This window comes from Oryctolagus cuniculus, chromosome 15, assembly GCF_964237555.1.
Source record: "Oryctolagus cuniculus chromosome 15, mOryCun1.1, whole genome shotgun sequence".
Taxonomy (NCBI): Eukaryota; Metazoa; Chordata; class Mammalia; order Lagomorpha; family Leporidae; genus Oryctolagus; species Oryctolagus cuniculus.
This window is the reverse complement of record NC_091446.1, coordinates 34,321,902-34,343,344: the sequence shown is the minus strand read 5'-3', so window position 1 is coordinate 34,343,344 and position 21,443 is coordinate 34,321,902. Positions and strand designations below refer to the sequence as shown.

The 21,443-nt window shown below is 47.5% G+C and overlaps 1 protein-coding gene across 50 annotated transcripts in view; it reads right to left on the bottom strand.

Annotated features, from left to right (window-relative positions):
- Positions 1 to 3,875: 3,875 nt before the first annotated feature.
- Positions 3,876 to 21,443, bottom strand: part of SORBS1 (sorbin and SH3 domain containing 1) — a 239,780-nt gene continuing 222,212 nt past the window's right edge. For 37 of the 50 annotated variants that reach the window (XM_051823967.2, XM_070057512.1, XM_070057515.1 and 34 more), the window contains 4 exons: positions 13,397 to 13,456; positions 12,646 to 12,836; positions 9,562 to 9,674; positions 3,876 to 7,270 (listed from right to left, as the gene is read on the bottom strand). In XM_051823967.2, coding sequence (XP_051679927.2) covers positions 7,203 to 7,270; positions 9,562 to 9,674; positions 12,646 to 12,836; positions 13,397 to 13,456 — 432 coding nt within the window. In that variant the 3' untranslated portion in view covers positions 3,876 to 7,202. The remainder of the gene's footprint in view (positions 7,271 to 9,561; positions 9,675 to 12,645; positions 12,837 to 13,396; positions 13,457 to 21,443) is intronic. The other 13 variants (XM_070057505.1, XM_070057510.1, XM_070057513.1 and 10 more) reach the window with 3 other exon arrangements.

Genomic DNA, 21,443 nt, shown 5'->3' with positions numbered 1-21,443 from the left:
TTCACGAGGCATGGCCTTGTAGTTTGTGACCTCCAGCTCAGCTAGCTACCTTACCCCATATGAGCGGGGGCCCAAATACTTGGGTCTTCTGCTGCCTTCCCAGGTACATTGGCAGAAGCTGGATTGGAAGCAGAGCAGCCAGGGCTTAAACTGGCACTGTGACATGGGCACCAGCATTGTAAGTAGTGCAGGCCCCTCAGGTGGTCACTTCTCTCATGTGTCTTCATATGTCCGAAAAGTGTTGGCTGAGTGTTCCTCAGACTGGCTTGATTGCTACATGCCAAGACTTAGCAAATACACCCATGCACAACTCATCCAAATACCCTCTGCAACTTTATTTATTTATTTGAAAGGCAGTTAAGAGAATCTTCCATCTGCTAGTTCACTTCCCAAATAGCCACAACGGTTGGGGCTGGGCCAGGTCAGAGCCAGTAGCTTCATCCAGGTCTCGCATGTGGGTATAGGGGCCCAAGCTCTTGGGCCATCTTCTGCTGCTTTCCCAGATGCATTAAAAGGGAGCTGGATCAGAAATGGAGCAACCAGAACTCGAACCAGTGCCCATAAGGGATGCCAGTGTTGCAGGCAGCAGCTTAACCTTTTATGACACAACGCCGCCACCTCCCCCCACCACCACCTGTGACTTCTGAAACGCTAATTTTTGTTCACTTTCAGAAAAGTCCTGATATTTTTAGTGTGTGATGCATCTGTGCTGTGCCCCCATGGTCATTTTGGCCCCCTCCACTGGACAGCCATCCTCTTCCACTTTTTCTCCCAAGATGTTGACTAGCAGAGCTTCAGCGTGTAGCTTGCATTCAGCTGCATCAGGACAGGATGGTTCCGTTCCAGCGTACAGTGACTCTGAGTCCGTGGCCCACGGCCTTGTCATCCGCCCAGCTTCCTTCTTCCCTTCCTATAGCAGTACACCTCCTCCCTGCACCTCCCTTCCGCCCATCCCATGAGGCTTTGGTGGGGCTGCCCATCATATTCCACCCCCTCTGGCCAAAGTGGTTAGTCCAGGGAAAGGTAAGTATCTAGGTTGGGAATGTCGGGGTCTGAAATTATTTCCAAAGGAAGCCAAATGGGAATGCCCTTTTGCCTCTGGGCTCTGGGGTCAGGAATTGGAATCACAAACTGGAGCTGCCTACAGCCAAGCCTTCCATGCCTCATTCAGTAGGTAAAAATGTGGCCGAACAACCAGCAGAGCCAAAATTAATACAAATACAGGTGGAGGAAGTTTGAGCCTCAGGATTCACTCCTGCCCAGGGCTGCTGCCAACTCCTTTTGGTATGCCTCCACAAATGGCAGCAGCATTAGATCTTTGCTACTTAATTATTGAAACAGCCCTCTCATACGATTCCATCTTAGGGCCACGATTTTAAGGTGAGGAAGCTGCTCCCTGAGGCAGCATGTGTTAAGAGGAAATAACAGAAAGCTGAGGATGTAGCAGACCTAGAAAGAGAACTAAGAAGCGGATGGCCAGCCAAAGGCAGGCGAACCATGGAGCAGCACTGCACAGAAGCTGACAATAGAGGCGTTTCAATCAGGAGGTGGGAAAAACTCCTATGGACTCAGCAGGAGTGTAAATTGGTACAAAGGGAAGGACATTTGGCAATCTAAGAATTGAAAGGTTCTTGCTCCTTGAGTCAGTAATTTTATTACAGGCAGCATTGTTTGTTGTGATAAAAAGCTGGCAATAATCCCAAATGTTTGCATCATCAATAGGGGAGTGGCTCAATAAACGTTGGAAACATGTCCAGGTTCTATGGAGTGAAAAACGTCTAAGACTAGGAAAAGCACTTGTTTAGAGCCACATGTTTATTGTGGGCCTAAGCAAGCTCAGAGGGACACACAGGCTTCAGCAGTGCTCTCTGGGGGCAGGTGAGTGCGATTCCCAGCAACTTTCACTTTCTGTGTGTGTATGAGTGCAGCACAACTTGACAGATTAGCCTCTGTTCCCTAAGACAATGGCATGTTTCCCTTATTTATTAGTACGTATTCGGAGTTCCAGGTTCTCTGGTCTCAGGAGTTCATCCATTCACTCTTCCATTTCATCAACAAAGGACTGAGGGTGGTCTCAGCCACTCTTCTTGGTATGCGGCATTAAATAACAAAACAGAAGCACTACCCTCATGATCTTCTAGGATTGTTCTGTGAAGACAAATATCAGCTGGTGATAAGTGTTATGGTCAAACACTAAGGAGGAGGAAGGGGACAGAATACTGCAGGTGGGAACACTAGAGTCCTGTTGTATGTGAAGTGACCAGAGAAAGACTCATTGAGAAGGCAACATAATGACTTAAAGGAGGAGAGACAGAAGGTCTTGTGGGGCTTGTGAGGGGGAAGAGGTGAAGAAAGGGTTTTCCAGCCCTAAAGCTGAAGTATGCTTGGAGTTTGAGGCTACAAGGAAGACCTGGGGCTAGAAGAAATAATAAGAAATTAGCAGATGAGGTCACATGTAAGGGAGGGGGAGAGACAGTATGGACAGCGTATGGACTTGAGGCCACTGTACCACCATGGATGAGATGAGAAGCCACTGAGGACCTCTGGCCCAACTTGGAGTCATCAATCTGCCAAGACTAGAGTGGAGACAAGGGCAGAAGCAGTGAAACCGCTTAGAGAGCTGTTGCAATGATCTAGGTGAGAGAAAATGACTTCGATGACAACACGGGCTGGGTCATGAGTGGAATATGAAACTGGAGAGCATGGAGGGCACAAGAGAAAGGTTATTTCCATCTGTAACTCAGGGTCCGAAGCTGACTGTCAGACCCCTGGAAAACGATCCTAGGCCCATGGGAGGCCAAAGCCTCCTGAGTTAACCTAGAATTGGCACTGCAAACTGGTGCTTTCAGCTGGAGGACAGAATGCAAGGAGGGTGAAGGTTGGGGGTGTTCAATGTGGTGGTCATGGCCATGGGATGCCAGGGAAGACTGGACACCCAGGGCCTCGCCACTCTTGGATTGGAGGGAACAAAGGACACGCTGCATTTTCAACCATGACAGTAAGAGAAGACGCACAGCTAGAGCTAATTAGGTTTAGAAGAAACTAAGTGCTGAGTCATTTCCTACGCCCACGCCTAGCAGCCCAAATCAAGACCGACTGCACATATTTTATAGTGTTTCATTTTTTTTTTTTGGAGACATATGAGCATTACTTTATCAACAAGTGAAAACCTATTTCAGAAAGAATAGTAGCACGGCCAGTAGTCAGCAAATAACATGGAGGGTCAGGAAATAAGGCCACTGAGGAAAGAGCAGAGAAGGCCTGATTTTGTCAGTGGCTAAGGCCCACGGCAGCGCCAGTCTTTACTGCGACTCACTGCTATTTCAAGACCCTGAAAGCACCTGATGTTCTCCGCGAAGCTGTCTTTCAGGTTTTCAGTCACATTCCAGGGAGAGATGCAATCCCCAGCCGCACTGGCCTGGCAGACCCTGCGCACATGGGTCAAAACGGTCACCTTTCACTTCATTTTACAGGCTCTCCGCCCCAGGAGGAGCTTAAGCCTTATTACCCCAGCAGGCGGCCTGTGTTGACTTGCGTTTCTGAACTGCACCTGCGTGGACTTGTACCCGCCCCTCCTCCGGACTCATTTCTCAAACCAAAGTCACCCACTTACCCTGCTGGCTGGGCACATTACTCCCTGCCGCTGCTAGTCAAGTCCTTGCTCAGCCCCTCCTCCTGGTGTGCTTTCTGGGAAGCACCAGGCGGCAGGCCCACTCTTTTGGGTGGGTCACAGAGCCTTCATGGAGGGAGTGGAAGGTAGACGGTGAGTGATTAAGAGAAAGACAGGGTGAGAAACTGAGGCAGTGAACACCAGCATCAGTTGAGAAGACTGAGCAAGGGAAGGGAAGAAACAAGGAGTGGCAAGAACAAACCTATGCCACGCAATTCAGCATAAAGTTTATTAAATAGTATGTACAGCAAATGTCAGAATTCAACACATTTATCAAATCAATGCACTGCAATAAGAAAAATAAATGAACAGAAAAATCTGTGTCTGCATAGTACATGCTCTCAGTGTATAATTTAAATGGTGATACTTTAAATTAATTGGTTATACCTAATGTCAGTTATTTTTCCTTCAGAATATAATCTTTCATAGTAACCTAGCCTAGTAATAGGACTTAATAGTACTGCAGATAAATAGGATTGCAAAAAAAAAAAAAAAAAAAACTAAAAAAAAAACCAGAAAATTTTAAAAAAATCAAACAAACCTGTAACTGAGGTTATGGCTACCTTCTCTCCCCAAAAGAATGATTACTGTAAATGTTAACACTTTACAATGGCTATTTTTTGTGCTAAAAATTTGCCAAGTGAGTTATTTGGAGTTCCTTCATTTAAATAAAAATGCAAAAAAACTTCATGACTTCCTCATCTTGCCCCCTTCCGTTCAAATTTTAAAATTATTCTTTTATACAAGGTAGGTACATGGGCTATACAAAGTTCAATATACATATTTACAGTCCCACTTCTAAAACACATGATATTTTTTTCTTTCACTGATCCCAGAGAGACTGCAAAAGATAAGTAATTTGGGGCTTGCCTTACCAGGAAGCATGGCTAAAATATCAAAACGTGTTGCAAGGCAGGCGCCAGTTAGTTGCACTTGCTATTATTAAACCTGTATAAACATTTCAGCATAAAAATAGGTACTTTATATTACTAAATGTCTGAAGACAAAAGAGCAATCGGTAACCTCTGTTCCTTGTTTAGTCATACATAGGAAGCTGAAGTGATGCAAACTGTAACATAAGATTTTATTAAAGGGCAAATTGGTGAGGGAGACCTGGATTTCTGGAGATATACAAATGCGTGAGGCTGCAGTCATATGCAAATGTGGCTTTACAAATTGGTTTTATTTTCTAGCTGTATTTAAAGAGGTGTTCAAAATTACCTACTTAATCAAGAAGCACCCCTCAAAAAACTTGTAAGATCGTGTTATTAATGGTTTGCATCTGAGAAAGACCAGGAAACACGTTAGCCAATGCAAGAATTACATTCCAAAATGAGTGAGAAACGCTGCGTGCACAACGCGCGTGCATATGCATTTTTCCTATGTCCCCTCCAAGAGAGAGAAAGTCAGAGAACAGTGCTTCTGGGTCGTAGAGTAGACCCACCTTCCAAAGCAAGAGCCCTCATGTCTCTGGATCCTACCCAGGGACCCCCTCCTCCCACCCCTAGTTCTACAGCCTTTCCCCTTGGGATTAAGACTCTGCTCCATCCCAGTTAAAAACAAATGCCTCCAGGAAGAGGTAACACATTCTTCTGATCAGTCAGTTACACTTTAGTGTGAATGAATCAGTGGCAGTCTCTCCTGAGAACAGGACTTGAAAGAAGCATAAGGAGAAAGTGAGGGGAAAATGGCTACAGGGGATGGGGGAGGTGGGGATTGGAAGAGGGCTGGTGGGGTCCTAAACTGGGTATCTGGGACAGTGGCCAAGGCAGAGGCACTGAACACAAATTCTGTCCATCTGTAAGGACTCCAGATGATGGGGCAACTGGGAACCATGTGCAGGCAGCCTTGGCTGCCGGTACACACTCCCACCACCCAGGATTTCTACTCTGACTTGAGGCTTTGAATGTGTCTTTGTGGGGAGGATGAGTGTTTGGAGACTTTGGAAAAAGTTCCAAGTATTCCCAACAATAAACTACTCTCAGACCAATGTTCTTCCAGCGTCCTAGTTACTCAAAGTGAACACATGGATACAGAAATATGACAAGGCTTTCTAGGATCCCTCCAGAGAAACCCCCCTCTTCCTCTCTCGCACCCTTCTGAGCACGTAGCACGGTCTTTCTCGGTTCAGTTCTTTTTTTCTTTGTCTCTCTAATCATCCCTGGCTTCTGCGGGCGGGACGGGGTGGGGGGCAGGGAGCAAGGTGTGGAGCATTTCTCTCTGCGACCCACTAAAGGATCCAGCAGAGGCCAGTGAACATCCTGGAGGTGGTCAGAGATGTGACTAAGTACCCCAGGTGTCACCAGAGCCTTGTTCCTGGGACCCAGGCCCCACGAAGGACACAGCAGAATCCCTGCTTCACACACACCCAGGGCCTGTGCTCTGGAGAGACGCTGCACCAGGGTGCCTTAGATTCACGACCCTGGGCACTGAATGTGAGTGGTCCTAGAGTTCCCACAGTGGGTGAAGGGTAAAACTGGAGATGCAGCAAGTGCCTTGTGAGCCTGGGGCATGTCTTGTTCGCCAGCCTCCCCAGCAGCCAGCACGCATGTGCATATTAAATGAATCACTGAACATCATTCTCCATTTTCTATGGCAATGGGCCTCTGAATCCCCAAACTGTCCCAGCCAAACGCATGCCAAAAAGAGGTTAGCAGTGGTGCTCTGATAAAGGCAGCCGCACTGCCCCCAGGGCGGCCGTTCTGAAAAGCCAGTGACATGAGACAGGAACACAGTGCAAGTAATTCAAGCCCCAGGGCTCCTTGGCTAAAAAATTTGGAAATACAAAGGTAACCTGCCTGCCTGGCCACCTACTTCTCAGTTCCCAAGGGCAACTGTCATGTGCTTTTCAGTCTGAACAGCAGGGCCCTCAGGGGCCACGCGGCACAGCAGGCTGATGCACGGGCGCCTACCTCGTGCCTCCACTTCCTCACCAGCCTCAACAGGCCCAAAGAGGGACTCAGTCTTGTACAGTCCGGGGGCCTCTGCTACTGTTTAGAGGCTGCCGCAGCAGCCCAGAATGTTCTCCAGCAGTGCGGGCGAGCAACTGATTCCAGGATGGCCGGGGACACAGGCTGGGGGAGCGGGTGGATTCTCAGGCGTGGAGCCTCTGGAAAATGGCCTGGGATTTTTCTGCCTCGTGCTCCCAGGGTTGCTTCAGGCTCAAGGACTCTTTGAGATGGGAGCTAGTTAAGGCCAGGGCAGCAGCAGGCATTTCTGGCTAATCGTTCTACTCCAGGTCAGATTACCCAGGAGGTGGGAGGGAGGTGAAGGCTGGAGCAGCTCCCAGAAGCAGCTACGTGAATATGGGATTTGCCTCAATTCTTTTTGTTCAGAACACAGTTCAGCCCTGTCTGATGCACAGTAAACGCAGGCATGGATTTTAAACAAGACACTTCTCTGTCCCTCTCCTTTGTTTCTTACTTCGTCCACTGCACTGATTTTCCTACTGACTCAAGTTTAAATAAAGAGACCAGTTCATGAATTATGCTTCATCTTCCAATAAAAATAATTTCTGTGGCTTTCAGTCTTCTTATAGATATAAAGGTTTTACATAGTTGCCTGGAAAAGTACCAAACTGCCTTGTCCTCCTTGAAGTACCTGTAAAATAAACACACACACACAAAATGAGTACACTTGACTTCAAAGACTGCTGTAGATTCTGCTCAGGTGCCTCTTGGTAACAATCCTGCAGCTTGTTTCCAAAGCACTTTCCCCTCTCCTATCCCATTTAGGCTGCAAAATAATGCAGAGTGGTAAGCAAGGCAGGCATTTCTAATATCCCTGTCTTCAGGTGAGAAAGGCCAGGCTGAGAGAGCCGAGAGTCACATACCCAAGGTCCCACGTCTCAGTAAGGATCAGAGGTACAGTTTGAACCCAGCGTTTCTGACTCACAGCCCATTGCTCAGTCCGTTACTACTTCTTTTCCGGAGCAACTGGGACATTCAACCCAGTACAAGAAGAGAGCCGGGACTTCAGAATTTCTGGACTGCAGGATTTCTAGAAGCCCGCTGCTGTGACTGCACATCCAAGGGCAGTTCCTCCAGCTAACCTTGGTGGGTTCCTGCTGGGCCAGGAGCACACAGCCCCTACCCTGCCCTGCCCCTCAGCCAGAACTGCTTCTCTTGGGATTCCCTCTCTAAAGCAGCGGTGGCAGATGTATGTCGGGTCATCATCATCCTCTCAGTAGCAGCCATCACAGTCTGCTCATTGCACTTTTTTTTCCAAGGCAGCTTGGATTTGGCTTCAGAATCCTGTGGACCACAACACCTCACGGAGCCACAACCAGGGGGTTGGGAACAAAGCCCCAAGGGAAGCTTCTACAACATGTGTCAGAACTAAGACACCTGAAGCATGTAGCTGAAGCCTGAGGAAAGATGGTCAAGAGGCTGCACAGCGTTGAATGGGAAGCCCAGAGCCATAAGGACCGTCGTGTCTGTGCTCATGGGGCTGGCCAGTGCCTCTCTCTGTGGAAGTGGATAACGAGTTCCGATGGGCTACTTATTGGTAGTGTGAACACTAGGCCACTTTTTGAAGTAACTGGGTTGCTTCCGCCAGAGAACTGCTATACCTTTTCCCACATCAAATCCTCATACATACTGTGTTTAGCAGCTAAGACATAACCAGAGCAGCACTAATATGAAAGTCATGTGCCGCTACTGAGCAACTGGAATATGGCTACCCACTGGATTTCAAAGATTCAATGTGAAAAGAGTGAAAAATAACTTACTAACAATTTTTATAGTGATGACATGCTGAAATGATAATATTTCAAACACATTCGTTTGTGAAATACACTAGAATTAATTTCATTGGTTTCTCAATGACTTTTTTCAACGTGGCTTCTAGGAAGTTTTAAATTTCTTAGACGGCTTGGATTGAGTCTCTCTTGGACCACAGAGTGCCCTAGAGTGGCTGCTGCCTTCTCAGATCTGCCTTTCTTCTGAAGAGAGTGACACAGGGCAGTGAGGGCCACAGGCTCCTGGGGGCCTGGGGGGGGGGTCTCCTAAGAAGCCGGTGAAGCCACAGCAGGTCTTTCTGGCTTCCCACTGATGCTGAGGCCTTGCTAGTCTCACTACTCCAGCCCCGACATTACTGCACTTTAACAAGCTTTTCCAGAGAGATCAGGGAAGTGCTGGTCTTGGGAAGGTGAGGGTGAAATCACCCATACGGGAGAAAAGGAAGGCAAAGAGTGGGTCCTGATGCCCAATGTGATTCATAACTGAGCATAAAGAATGCAGGCTTCAGTTAAGGTGGGCAGCCTGAGTTCAAATCCTGACATCATCTGCTACCTGAGTGACTTCTGGAAAAGTCACCTAACCTCTTTGGGCCTCAGTTTTTCAATCTGTTAAATGAGGATAATCTTGCCATACAGGTTACTTGTTGAGAGAATGTCAACAAATGATGATCATGCACAGTATCTCATTTGTAACAGATTCTCAATGAATGTTCATCTTTCTCTCTCCTTCCTATAAAGGAGAATCCTTTGTTTTAGTTAAGCAGGTTGCTCTGACTAAAGTTACTAGCGACTTAGAGTAAATAAGAAGGTCTTTGGAATATCCCCCACATGTCTGAGTTTCACAGTAGTGACCCAGGCTTGGTCACATTTTTCGTGTGTTGTACCATACAGCTTTAACAATAAAACACCCCAGTGTAAATGGACATATGCATAATAGAAATACTAATGGATTTTGACACTTGCCCTTCCATGCAACATGGTGGGTCACGTCTGAAAGTGAATGCAGCAGCAGACCGGGTTGACCTGGCATTCCTGGTGGGGTACAGGAGCTGAGAAGGCTCCTCCAGGCACAGATCTGCTGTTTGTGTGGCTCGTCACTCCCAGCGATTCTTTCAATACAGAGCTAATATGAAAAGCATGGTGGGATTCTTACCAACAAACCAGCCATCGTCACATTTCTCCATGACATCAACAATATCTCCATCGCGGAGTTCCAACTCGTCATCATTCTGTGGTATATAGCTATATAACGCTTGGTAGCTAAATCTAAAAATGAAAAAAAAATGAACAAGTGACTCAAGCGCTCTAGAACTAAATGATGAGTTTTCAAATGCTATTGCTGTGAAGCCACCATTTAAGTGGTATTTTCCACTCCACAGAGGTGATAACGGTTTCATCAGCTATTTCTCTAACAGCATTTGGAGAGAAGCATTCAACATTTAAGTTCACTGAGACTTGGGGAACTCCTGACAAGCAAGTTCATTTGGTTGCCACAGCCAAACTGTCTTGTCTAGAGCACCCCTTCGCCATCTCCATCTTTAACATAAACCAAGTCTTTTTCTCAACATAGGATAATACAGGTAGATTATTTAAGACAATCAGAAATTGCTTAAACCCAGGGATATTACATTGCAGTCATTTACATTAGAGAACATCAGGCAAGTGTAAAAAGAAAGTAAATAAGCATTTAAAAATATATAGAGATAAAAGTATAAAAAGTACATTCCAATTGCCTCACTGTTTAGCAAAACTACCTGTTTTTTTTTTTTTAAACATATCTAAATACATTTCATTAACTGCTTTTAAAAGTAGATGTCATTTTTCTGAAACTCCTGAAAGCCTTTTGCTCTTTTGCCCATCACAGTGATCCGTGGAGGTTGAGACTCCTGTTTACTTGCTAGTTGGCCTAAAGCATTTGGCCCGGGCCGTTCTGTCCGTTCCAACAACAGCTGCTGTGCTGATGAAATCTGATATCTGCTTTGGCATCAAGGAAAAGCTTTGTTTTTGTTTATCCCTTCAACAAATACTTCAGGGGCCCCATCTGTTTACTATTTTGAAACATCACAATAACAGGCAAAAGTTTGCAAAGGGGCCACGCATCCAATAACTGTCAGTGAGTTCCCGAAACAAGAGGTTCATTCTAAAACCAAAGGCACAGCTTCACTTCACAAATTTACCCCAGTGCACTGACACTTTGGTGGACGGCTCTGGCTGCCAGAGGTCTCTAATATGGAATTAAGAGATGGGCTGCAGATGGATTTCCAGTTGGGAACAAAAGCAAGCTTTCACTTTCTCTATCTGCCCACTGGAGTCCTACACCCAGCTGTCCAACACAAACCCTCGGTAACGTCTTACGATGCCTCGTCGCCAGAACTTCCACCATGGCTACAGCGCCAGCCACGTCTCTGGGAAATAACTTCCGGCACCTGCCTTCCTGTTTTCACTCTCAGGTAGCGGGGGCTGGCTGGACAAAGTCCTGCACCCTTGCTGCTTGGGTTCCCCAACCAGCTCTAATTTTGGATAGGTCTCACACAGTTCAGGATACTGTCCCCATGAGACCTTCCCCCGCCCCTGGCCCTTGCCAGTGCTGGTGCCCCACTTCACTCTGCTCCCCACTTCCTGAGCCAGATGTTTGCTATGGGTTGCACCTTAATCTGTCTCACTTCAGATTTGAGTCTCTATGTACCCACTTACCTTCCTGCCCTGTTCCTACAGGCAAAAAGCAGGATGCCTGTTGCTGGCCTCATTGAACCGCACTGTCTGGAGGCCTCCTCCCCTTATTTCTTTTTATTTGCATCTCTCAACACTGTCACCTGCTCCTCTAGCACAAAGGTGCCTGAATCTCTGCACCCTAAAAATAGCCACCCTCCTACCTGCCATTCCTTGATCCACAGCTCCTCACCCTTCCCACTTACTCATCAACTCTCACTAACAGAGCAGAGCTCTATCAGTGGTCACCAGTGATTCTTCCCAGTTGCCAAACAGACTGCCCAATGGACATTTCTCATTTCTTGCTTGCGGCTTCTCTGAGCAGGTGGCACCACTCACCAGATGCTGCCTGCTCTGTTCTGGGAAAGTGAGTGGGCCTACAGCCATGTCTGCAACTCTTGCTGCTCCAGTTCAGTCTCCCATGCTGGCCATTCCTCCTTGCCCTGTATCTCTGTTTACTTCCATGGCTACAAAGCACCCACTCTGTCCTAGCTTAGGCCCTCAACACTCCGTGGCTGGATTAATCAACAGCTCTGTCCTTTGTCTCTAAAATCTACTTTCCACTCCATTGCCAGAATTATCTCCCTAAAACAAAATAAAATCAAAAGCCCACAGTGGCTCCCTACTGCTTGCTGAACAAAATCCAACTTATTTCAGCTGCATTCTAGATCCTGCCATCTGGCCCCATCCTACTACTTGCCTTTGTCTCTATCTCCTCCCAAGCCCTATGCAGGGGCCACACCAACCTTCTTCAAGTTTCCAAAGACCACCATCACCATGCTTTGCATATGCAGGCTTTTCAGCCAGTAAGATCTTCCCATTCTAGCTCTCAATATGCAATGTGGGGCGGGGGGAGGGTTAGCATTGTGGCGCAGTGGGTTAAGCTGCCTCCTCCAATGCTAACATCCCATATGGGTGCCAGTTCGTGTCCCAGGTGCTCCACTTCTGATCCAGCTCCCTGTTAGTGCTCATCGGAAAGCAGAGGAAGAGGGCCCAATGCTTGGACCCCTGTAATCACACTGGAAACCTGGACGGGGTTCCAGGCTTCAGGCTCGCTCACTCACTTTCTTTCTCTCTTACTCTACCTTTAAAATGAAAAACACTTTAACAAAAGATGTAATTTGTCTGTTCATATCTGATTCAAATGCCCATTCCTCTGTGAACAATTTGCTACTTAATCCTTAAAACATAGGAGGCAGCCAATAACTTCTTTTTGAATGAAGGAAGGAACCAACCCTGTTCATTTCTGACCAGAATGAACTGCTCTGTCCCCTCCCTTCCCCACACACTAAGACTGCAACCACACAGCTCCTATTTTAACTCGCATGTCAGTTCGCTCTTTACCTGTTTCTCTCTCCCAATAACCTGCAGCCTCCTGTATTTACCTGTCACCTGTTTTCATATTGGCTGATGGGAAACACGGCCTTAACTAGAAACCCTCAGAGAAACAGGGAGGGGCTCCCTCATCCCCGTAACTGCGGCCCCCAGGGGCAGTGGAAGAGCATGGAAATTTGCCAGGTGTACTTACGAATCTTGTGGTGTTTGACTTCTGTCTGGGGTGATTCTTCGCTGCTGGGCTTGAGGTTGCTGAGAAATGATTAAAGATGATTTATTGTCAGAAGGGGAAACCGTGTGATGAAAGTCAAGGGGATGAGAGACAGTGCTGCAGTAATGAACAGATTTTTCGGCAATGTTTATGATCTCATTGCAAACTGCTTCCTGCGAGGTGGCCCCGAGACATCCAGAAACCCCCATAAAACAGTCAATGTGGGGACAAAAAAAAAAAAGAGAGGAAGAGATGTAACATTCCAGATGAAGCACATAAATCCAGGGAAAAAATAGAGTTGAAGATCCAGGTTAAAAAAAAAACCAGATAGTCCAGTAGTGAAGTGCAGGAGGGATCCAGGCGTAAGCATGGAAAAACAGGTAAGATACAGAAGAATTTGGGATTTAGTTTGACTATTTTAAAAAAAGGCAGCAGCATAAAAGCCTGTAATTAGTGAGTAACTGTTACAAATGGAATAATCTCAGGCTAGAAATGCAAGTACGTACCCCCAGTCATGCACTAACACGTTAATCCCACATGGAGGCAGAGTGGAAGCTTTGTTTCTACGTCCCTCTGCTTTCTCTGAGGGGGAAGCAGTGGCCTAGCACCTCTCTCTGCCACAGTAGCCGCGGAGGGCTCTGTGAGTGACCCAGGCATTACTCTAGTCTCGGCTCCGGAAGGCAGTAAGGATTGTCTTTAGGAAAGCTACAGTCTTATGCAACAGGCATCTTACCACATAGCTCTTTTCAGATTCTGTGAGATCAGGTCCTGCTCTCAATGAATGATGAGAAGGCTGTGATCACCAAGCAAATTATAAGGGAGACATTTTAGCAGATGTCACATTGGAAAGGATTCAAAATAAAAGCGTGAGCAAATACACGTACCACACCGCCACACTTGGAGGACACCAGATACTCACGGCCCAGGGCCATGGAGCTTCCACAACAGCACAGTGGGTGCACAGGAGGAAACGCCAATGAGCAGAGTTAGAAGCGAGCGTCCAAGCAATGGAATGGGGAGTTGGAAGCATGGCTGCAGTGAGGTGAGAATGGACAACACAGGGTCCCCACATGGGCAGAGACACACAAGGGCTGCCTTAAAGAACGGACACGGCCCTCTAGAAGTCACACACACTGGTCCCCTCACTCTCAGCTAGCAGGTGTCTAGGGAATGGCTGTTACCCCAAATACCACTTTCTGTTGTTTGTTGAATGGGAGCCTCGGTTGGGGCAGGCTCACAAACCTATTAGGTCTGCCATGTTTCAGCATTCATAACCAAAAAAGAGAGAGTCTCCTAGGCAATATCTTAAGTATACATACAAAACCATTGCTCTGGAACAAGCTACCCTGCCAAATGCCAGTGAGGTAGGAGGTGAGCTGACAACAGCTCTCAGAGCAGAGCTTCCTTCCAGAAGTAGAACCATGCATCTTGACACAGATGTAGAAATGAAACTGTCGCCCAACACCACCAGCCCAGGTGCCACATGCTGACATGAAAACAGGTGCAATCATGGCCAAGCAGACCTGCCTGTTAAAAAGCCGCCCATGTAGAGGCCAGGCCTTCCTTGGAAGGGTGTTTGGAATCACTTCTCCCAGGGAGGATTTGATTCCAAGCTCTACTGAAAGAGCCATCCATGGAGAAGTCCTCCAGGTCAAGTGTAATGATAGCAACAGGCTGCAGCGACTCCAAGGTCTTCTAGAAGGGAACTTTGGAATCTTTTCAGCATGACCCACCTACTTTACAGAGGGGGCCGTGGAGGGCGAGGGCTCCCCTGACGTCACATAAGAAGTCAGAGGTAGCCTTGTCTCCTGGCTTCCTCGACTTCTTTTTCATTCCCAGACCATCTCCCACTCTATCAGGAGTGCTCACGGACACAATCGCCAGTGACTGCCTCAGAAGTTGCAGCCAGGCAGGACAACCTTTATCATCCCGTTTTCTTTAAGAGTGTAGGAAGCTGGTGCTCAGAGGGGTTTAGCACCTTCTGCAGTGTCCTCCCGCTACCAAGAGGCAAAGCAGCTCTGGGTGCTCTTTCCACACCACCTCTCCTGCTCACTTCTGCTGCCAATGCTCTCACCCTTCTGCCTGCCCTGCAGGACCAATTTCCAGAGCAGGCATCACTTCCAAATTCTTGTTCTGTGAAGAGTTTCTTTCAAGTTCTCCAAACCCCTTCCAAACCACAATCAGTCAGACCAGTCCCCTTGGCCTCTGGTGGGCTTGATGGAAGAGACAGCACCGACTGAGACACTGCATGCTCCTGCTGTAATGTCCCAGCAGCTGCAGGCCTTTGCCCGGTACCCAGGAGCCAGTCCTGTGGGGCTCCATTCACCATCCACCCCGCCTCTGGGTCAAGGCTTCCATGTAATAGAGGAAAGAAATGGACATTTCTAAACACCTATGGTTTTCAGAAGACAGAAAACAGATTCTGGGCAGCTTGAAGGAATAACAGCCAACAGACAGATTTTGAGCTGCCGGAAAGAAACACTTTCTACAAGTGAGAGCTGTCCAACAATGCAAGGCTGTGTCAAGAGGAAGTATGTTGCCTGCCAGAGCAGCTGCTGATGCAGAGGCTGCTGGGACGATTTCTAGTTGGGATACCGCACAGCACTGCTTCTTAAACTTTAAAGTATGAAGGTATTACCTGGGATTCTGTCCAAATGTGGACTGAGACCTGGAACACCTGATTTTCTATTGGCGGTGCTAACCTGCTGGCTTGCAGCCTAACTCTGGGTTGCAAGGCTGTAGAGGAACTCACTTATCTGACACCAAGATTATTTGGCTATAGAATGCCAAGACTGGTCTGGGCCACATCTCATAAAAACAACATTCTCAAGAACAAACAAAAAAAACCCCTAATATTTCCAATCTCCACCTGGTAGAATAATGATCTCAGATTAAATGCCACACAGAGAGGCTGTGGACAATCCCCAGACCCCATAGAAGCTCCCCACCATCCTTAAATCAACTTAATCCCATGGGAGTGCTGGAATCGACCATCTAGCAAATAATTTGGTGCTCAGAAAGGATCAGTAAATCAAACATAGTAAGAAGGACCTGATATTTTATGAGCACATGTAACTCCATCAGCTCATCTGACTTTTGTAATAATCCTTTGCAAGTAGGGAAGGCAGAATAGGAAATTTCAGAGAAGTCTGCAGACTTGCACAAGGTAGCAAAGCCACTGCGGGCAAACACTGAGCTCCCTGGTGTCTGATCTCCACACAGTGCCTCCCTCTTGGGTCATGATGGGATGACTGGAGTGACTATGACAGCAACATCCAACTTCTACCTCTTCTGGAAACAGACACCATAACTTCTCCTCTTGACCAGCTTTTACTCTAACTTCTCAAAGCCATTTCCTTCTGTAAAGGTTATGGTGTGCAGTAACAGGCAGCATCCAGTGGCTAACCCAAGGGACCAAAGGACTACAAGGGATGCTGATGGATCAACTAGCTCCTTCCCAGGTCTCAGGACAAGCCCAAAGCAGAGGGTCGTCATCATCATCATCATAGCCTCAGCACCTGGATTTAGTGCAAACTTCACCCCATTCCTGAGAAGCAGGGATGACCAAGTCCTGCATTTAGCATTTGTTGAATAAATGAAGGAAGAGGTCAGATAAACATTTATCCTATCAGTGAAGATTCCATTCCCCCTACTTAGAATTCAATTAAGTATCTCACGTAGCTAAAATGTAAACCAGTTTTTGAGGGGGTGCAGAGAGGGGTCTTGGCATGGGGTGAACCTCAGTGGAGACAGAAACTGTCCATCTCCACCATCAGGGTCAACCCTTCACTTAGAAGACTATTCACCTCAGATTTTTTTTTATCCACTAAGCACATGTCTTTTCTCTTCCCCTTTCTCCATCTGTAACCACTTTAAAGCTTTTATAGGAGGGAAATCTTCAAAAAAGTTCATGGAAATATATATCATGAAAAAAGTCTGCATAGATTTCCATTTTTCTTTTTTGCACCAAGATACAGTTATCGGTTAGTTCCACTGTCCATGAACTTTTGAAGTTCCCTCATAGAGCTGTTTGTCCAAATCTGTGCCATCCACTAGAATGGCCAGAAGCCACCTGTGGCTGCTGAGCACTGTGGTCAGTAGAAAGTGGAAGAGCAAACACGAGACTTCAAAAGCTTAGGACAAGAGGAAGAATGTAAAATCTGCTTTTAGATCTATTGGTTAAATGACATTGTATACTTAAAACCAATCCCACCTGTCTCTGGCTACGAGCAACCTTCACCCTACTCTTGTTGCGTTTCTGCTGGGCAGGGCCTCTGTGTCTGCCCTTATGGAAGCCTAAGAGTAGACATGGTTTTAAGCAGTGCCTCATCCAGGGTTAAGAATAAACAGAGCATTATCTCACGCAAAGCACATTCTGAACTCTGGAGGTGCATTCCAGTTCTTCACGTGTTTGGAAAAACAGCAACTGGTTCAGCGTGTGTGTCCATCCAGAGACACACACACACACACACACACACACCCCACTCAATAGTAGGCAGGTGATAGCTGCAAGCCAGAAACTGCCTCTCTTCCATATTTGTACACAGGCTGCCCCTCCGCAGGGAGCTCTGGTTCCACTCCCCGGACAGAGTGACCCAGCCCGCGTCCTTGCTCTCTGCTCTGTTGCCCTTCTCTCTTCAGCGCACAGACTTCCCAAAGAAATCTGATCGCTGCCTCCCAGGAGCTGCTAATCCCTGTGGATGCACAAAACACCTGGTGCCACTTCGGTGTCATTAGCATCCTCTTCCAGCTTTGGGTGTGTGCCAAAGCCTTGAAGCCCAAAATAAACTGTGCACAGGCTAAAGAACAGCAGGAAGTCCTGGAGATGTGGACAAGAGAGAGGCACTCAGCCTGCACATGGCCCCAAATCCCCTCAAGAAACATGGCCAGTATCCGAGCGCTTCTGATAAGACTCCAGACATGGTGCAGAGCTCACTTCTGGAGGTGAGAGGTTGCCTGATGTGATACAAGTGATAGATTTGCAGCTCTCAGGCAGACTTTGCCAGAGGAGCTGCAGAGCCTGAATGAGTTAGGCTCCCAGGTTTCAGCTGTAGGAACCTCCACAGTACCCTCAGAACTGCCTCTAGGGATTCGTGCTGTGGTACAGTAGATAAAGCTGCCACCTACAATGCAGGCATCCACTATGGGTGTCGTTTCAAGTTCAGGCTGATTCACTTCCAATCCAACTCCCTGTTGGATTGAGAAAGCAACAGAAGATGGCCCAAGTGCTTGGGCCCCTGCCACCCACATGGGAGACCTAATAGAAGCTCCTGGCATTCAGCGTGTCCCAGCCCTGGCCATTGTCGCCATTTGGGGAGTGAACCAGCGGATGGAAGATTCCCTCTCCCTCTCTCCCTCCCTCTTTCCCTCCCTTTCTCTCTTTCTCTCTGTAACTCTCCCTTTCAAATAAATAAAATAAATCTTAAAAAAAAATAACCAGCCTCTGATACCACTGAGTTCTACTATGTTTACTGAGATAACAGTGCAGCTTAAATATAAGGCTAATCACAAACAATTAGTTCCACTGCTTACCACCTGGACTTAATCTTTTATTAATTTTTTTTTTTTTTGACAGGCAGAGTAGACAGTGAGAGAGAGAGAGACAGAGAGAAAGGTCTTCCTTTTGCTGTTGGTTCACCCTCCAATGGCCGCCATGGCTGGCACGCTGTGGCCGGCGCACCGCGCTGATCCGAAGGCAGGAGCCAGGTGCTTCTCCTGGTCTCCCATGGGGCGCAGGGCCCAAGCACTTGGGCCATCCTCCACTGCCTTCCCAGGCCACAGCAGAGAGCTGGCCTGGAAGAGGGGCAACTGGGAAAGAATCCGGCGCCCCGACCGGGACTAGAACCCAGTGTGCCAGTGCCGCTAGGTGGAGGATTAGCCTATTGAGCCGCGGCGCCGGCCAACCTGGACTTAATCTTGCAAATCACTCTAGAAACAACATATTAACTTTGTTGTAAACTGAATCCGATTTTAACACTACACTCAATCGCTCAGCCACGGCTCGGTCTCCTCGTTGTAGACAGTAGTGTAATGTTCTGTCTCCTTCATAAATAGCCAGGGGTGAAGGCAGATGCGCACTGTCCCCAAGGTGGGAGAGAAGCATGGATTTTCTAAATTCTGGATTTCTGAAACCTAAAGCAAAACGATTCTCCCGTCTTCTACTGTCCTCTCCTTTTCTCCATCTTCCCTCTCAGGTGGAATGCGGTAAGGAGGATGAAGTATCACAGCTGCATCCCCTGTGCAAGGCAACTTCGCCTCCACGGTAGCTCGTTTAGTTTCATGATAACCCAGGAAGGTGGCTGCCACGTTTTACAAAGGAGAAAACTAAGACCTGGCATGTCTGAGCTGGAACCTGAAGATCCAGGAGTCAAACACCGCTCCCTCAGATGCCCAGTTCTGTGCACTTCCCTATGGCCTGCTCTTCCGGGCTGGGCTCTGCAAAGGGTGGCCCCAGAGAGGCTGGAGACATGTGCTGATCAAGAGGTCACCACAGCTTGTCCAGTGCTCCACGGCTGGCACCTGGGTTTCCCCTACACCTTTTCAGAGATGGACATTCCCGCTTTGGGACTTTAGTGTTGAGAATACTTGCTGGCTATCTTTTAAGAGCTGCAGCCGATGTGTCTCCCCCTCCCTGAAGCTGGTAAACACCCTCTGCATTTGTTTAGAGATTTCCCTTCGGAGGGAGTCAAAAGGGAAACGGTTCCCATCTTTATTTGGACATCCTAACAATTTTAATTTCCCCTTAGTTCTTCCAAGTTACGTCACACGCTGTCCCTTCTATTTCTGATTTCCACCCTCAAAGCAGACCCAGGCCTTTGTTCTTATCTTCCTGGGAACTCATCAGCTTCCACGTGGTCACGGACGTCCTCTCTGAGGTCAGCAAAGCACGTTTCTGTCTCCGGTGGAGCCGCCTTCCCTAAGTCACAGTGGTTTGTTGTGTTTTCCAGACACCGAGGTCACTTAGCTGTCCTGAACACTTTTTTACATTTCCTGCCCTCATATTTTATTGATTGGCATCCTTCCCTTTAGGAACCAAATTTGTCACTCATCTCAGGCCTGGTCTTCTCAAGTCACCACAAACATCAACTAGGCTGGAGGGCTTTTTTTCAAGATACATATATATATATGTGTGTGTGTATATGTGTGTGTGTGTGTGTGTGTGTGTGTGTGTATTTATTTATTTAAAGTCAGAGTTACAGAGAGGGAGAGGCAGGGGGCCGAGAGAGATAGAGATAGAGACAGACAGACAGACAGAGGTCTTCCATCCACTGGTTCACTCCCCAAATGGCCACAATGGCCAGGGCTCATCCAGGCAGAAGCCAGGAGCCAGGGGCTTTTTTCAGGTCTCCCACATGGGTAGCAGGGGCTCAGGCACTTGGGCCATCTTCTGCTGTTTTACCCAGGCCATTAGCAAGGAGCTGGATGGGAAGTGGAGCAGCCTGGACTTGAACCAGCTTTCATATGGGATGCCAGCGCCACAGGCAGAGTCTACCTGCTATGCCACGGCCCCAACTGAATGAGTTAGGCTCCCAGGTTTCAGCTGTAGGAACCTCCACAGTACCCTCAGAACTGCCTCTAGGGATTCGTGCTGTGGTACAGTAGATAAAGCTGCCACCTACAATGCAGGGGGGCTCTTTACCTGGTAGTTCACAAAAGAACCAAGAAGCTCTCAGACGGCCCTGGGTGTGAGTCCCTGGAAACTTCATGCAAAATTGTGTGTGTGTGTCAGCCCCTCCCCCAAAACACCACCCTAAAGGCCTCAGCTGCTCCGTTTTAAAAATTCTGTGATCCAGAAAAAATGATGAGTCACTGGGTCAGATTCTTTTTAATTCAGAAATTCTGAAAGAACTCAGAAAACCAAGGCTGGATACCTTTCTTCTGTTTCTATCTAGTGGAAACTCAGGAAATAGTTGATGATGCTCATAAAGGAGACCTCCAATATGTTCTTTCCTGTCACTTTCTTGGTTGATTGTTCTAAATCTTATTGGCCAAAGTTATACCCAACAAAATCTAACAGTGTGGCTGAAAATTCTGAACTCTTGGGTGTTTTGTGTTTGTACTGAATTAGTTAAGTTGTCCCTCAAAAAACAGAAGGAAAAACTTTCATTTATCCATTGTGAAGGTTGCAGGCCTAGTAACAAACCCCTATACCTAAAATTTTGTGTGTGCTCTCCTTCCTCATTTCAATGGAAATTCATACAGGATGTCACCTCGTCATGGAATATCAAAGCTAAAAAGAGCTTCTCTTGTCTGAATGTTTTGTTTATCAACAGGGAAGCTGCCAGGAAAAAGAAGTGACTCATCCAGGGACTCTGGTTTTCGATCCAGTGGTCTTTGCACCCCAACCTGGTTTCCCCTCAAGACCCTTGTGCTTTATTGAGCCCGTTCTGCTGGTCAGAGAAAACGCACATCTGAAATCACAAGCAACCAACCCATGTGAAACCAGCTTGGGAGTGAAGCGCCAGGTTATTTTACAGGAAGTTTAAAATGTGCAGACCTGCGGCAGGGGAAGGGAAGCAGCAGAGTGTCACTGTGCCTGGGTAGAGATGGTGCTACCTCCCAGTTAGGTGGCGCTGCTGAGCGCCAAGCTCTCCGGATTCCTCTCCCTTCTACTCACCTGTGCAGACCTGAACCTCACCCAAACCAGGAATGCACCATTCTCCACACACACACACACACACACACACACACACCCCTTTCAGCTCCTACTACGGAGCCTCTACCCCAGCTATTCATTTAAATGCCACTCCCTTGCTGCACGCCTACTGGAAACTCCTTAT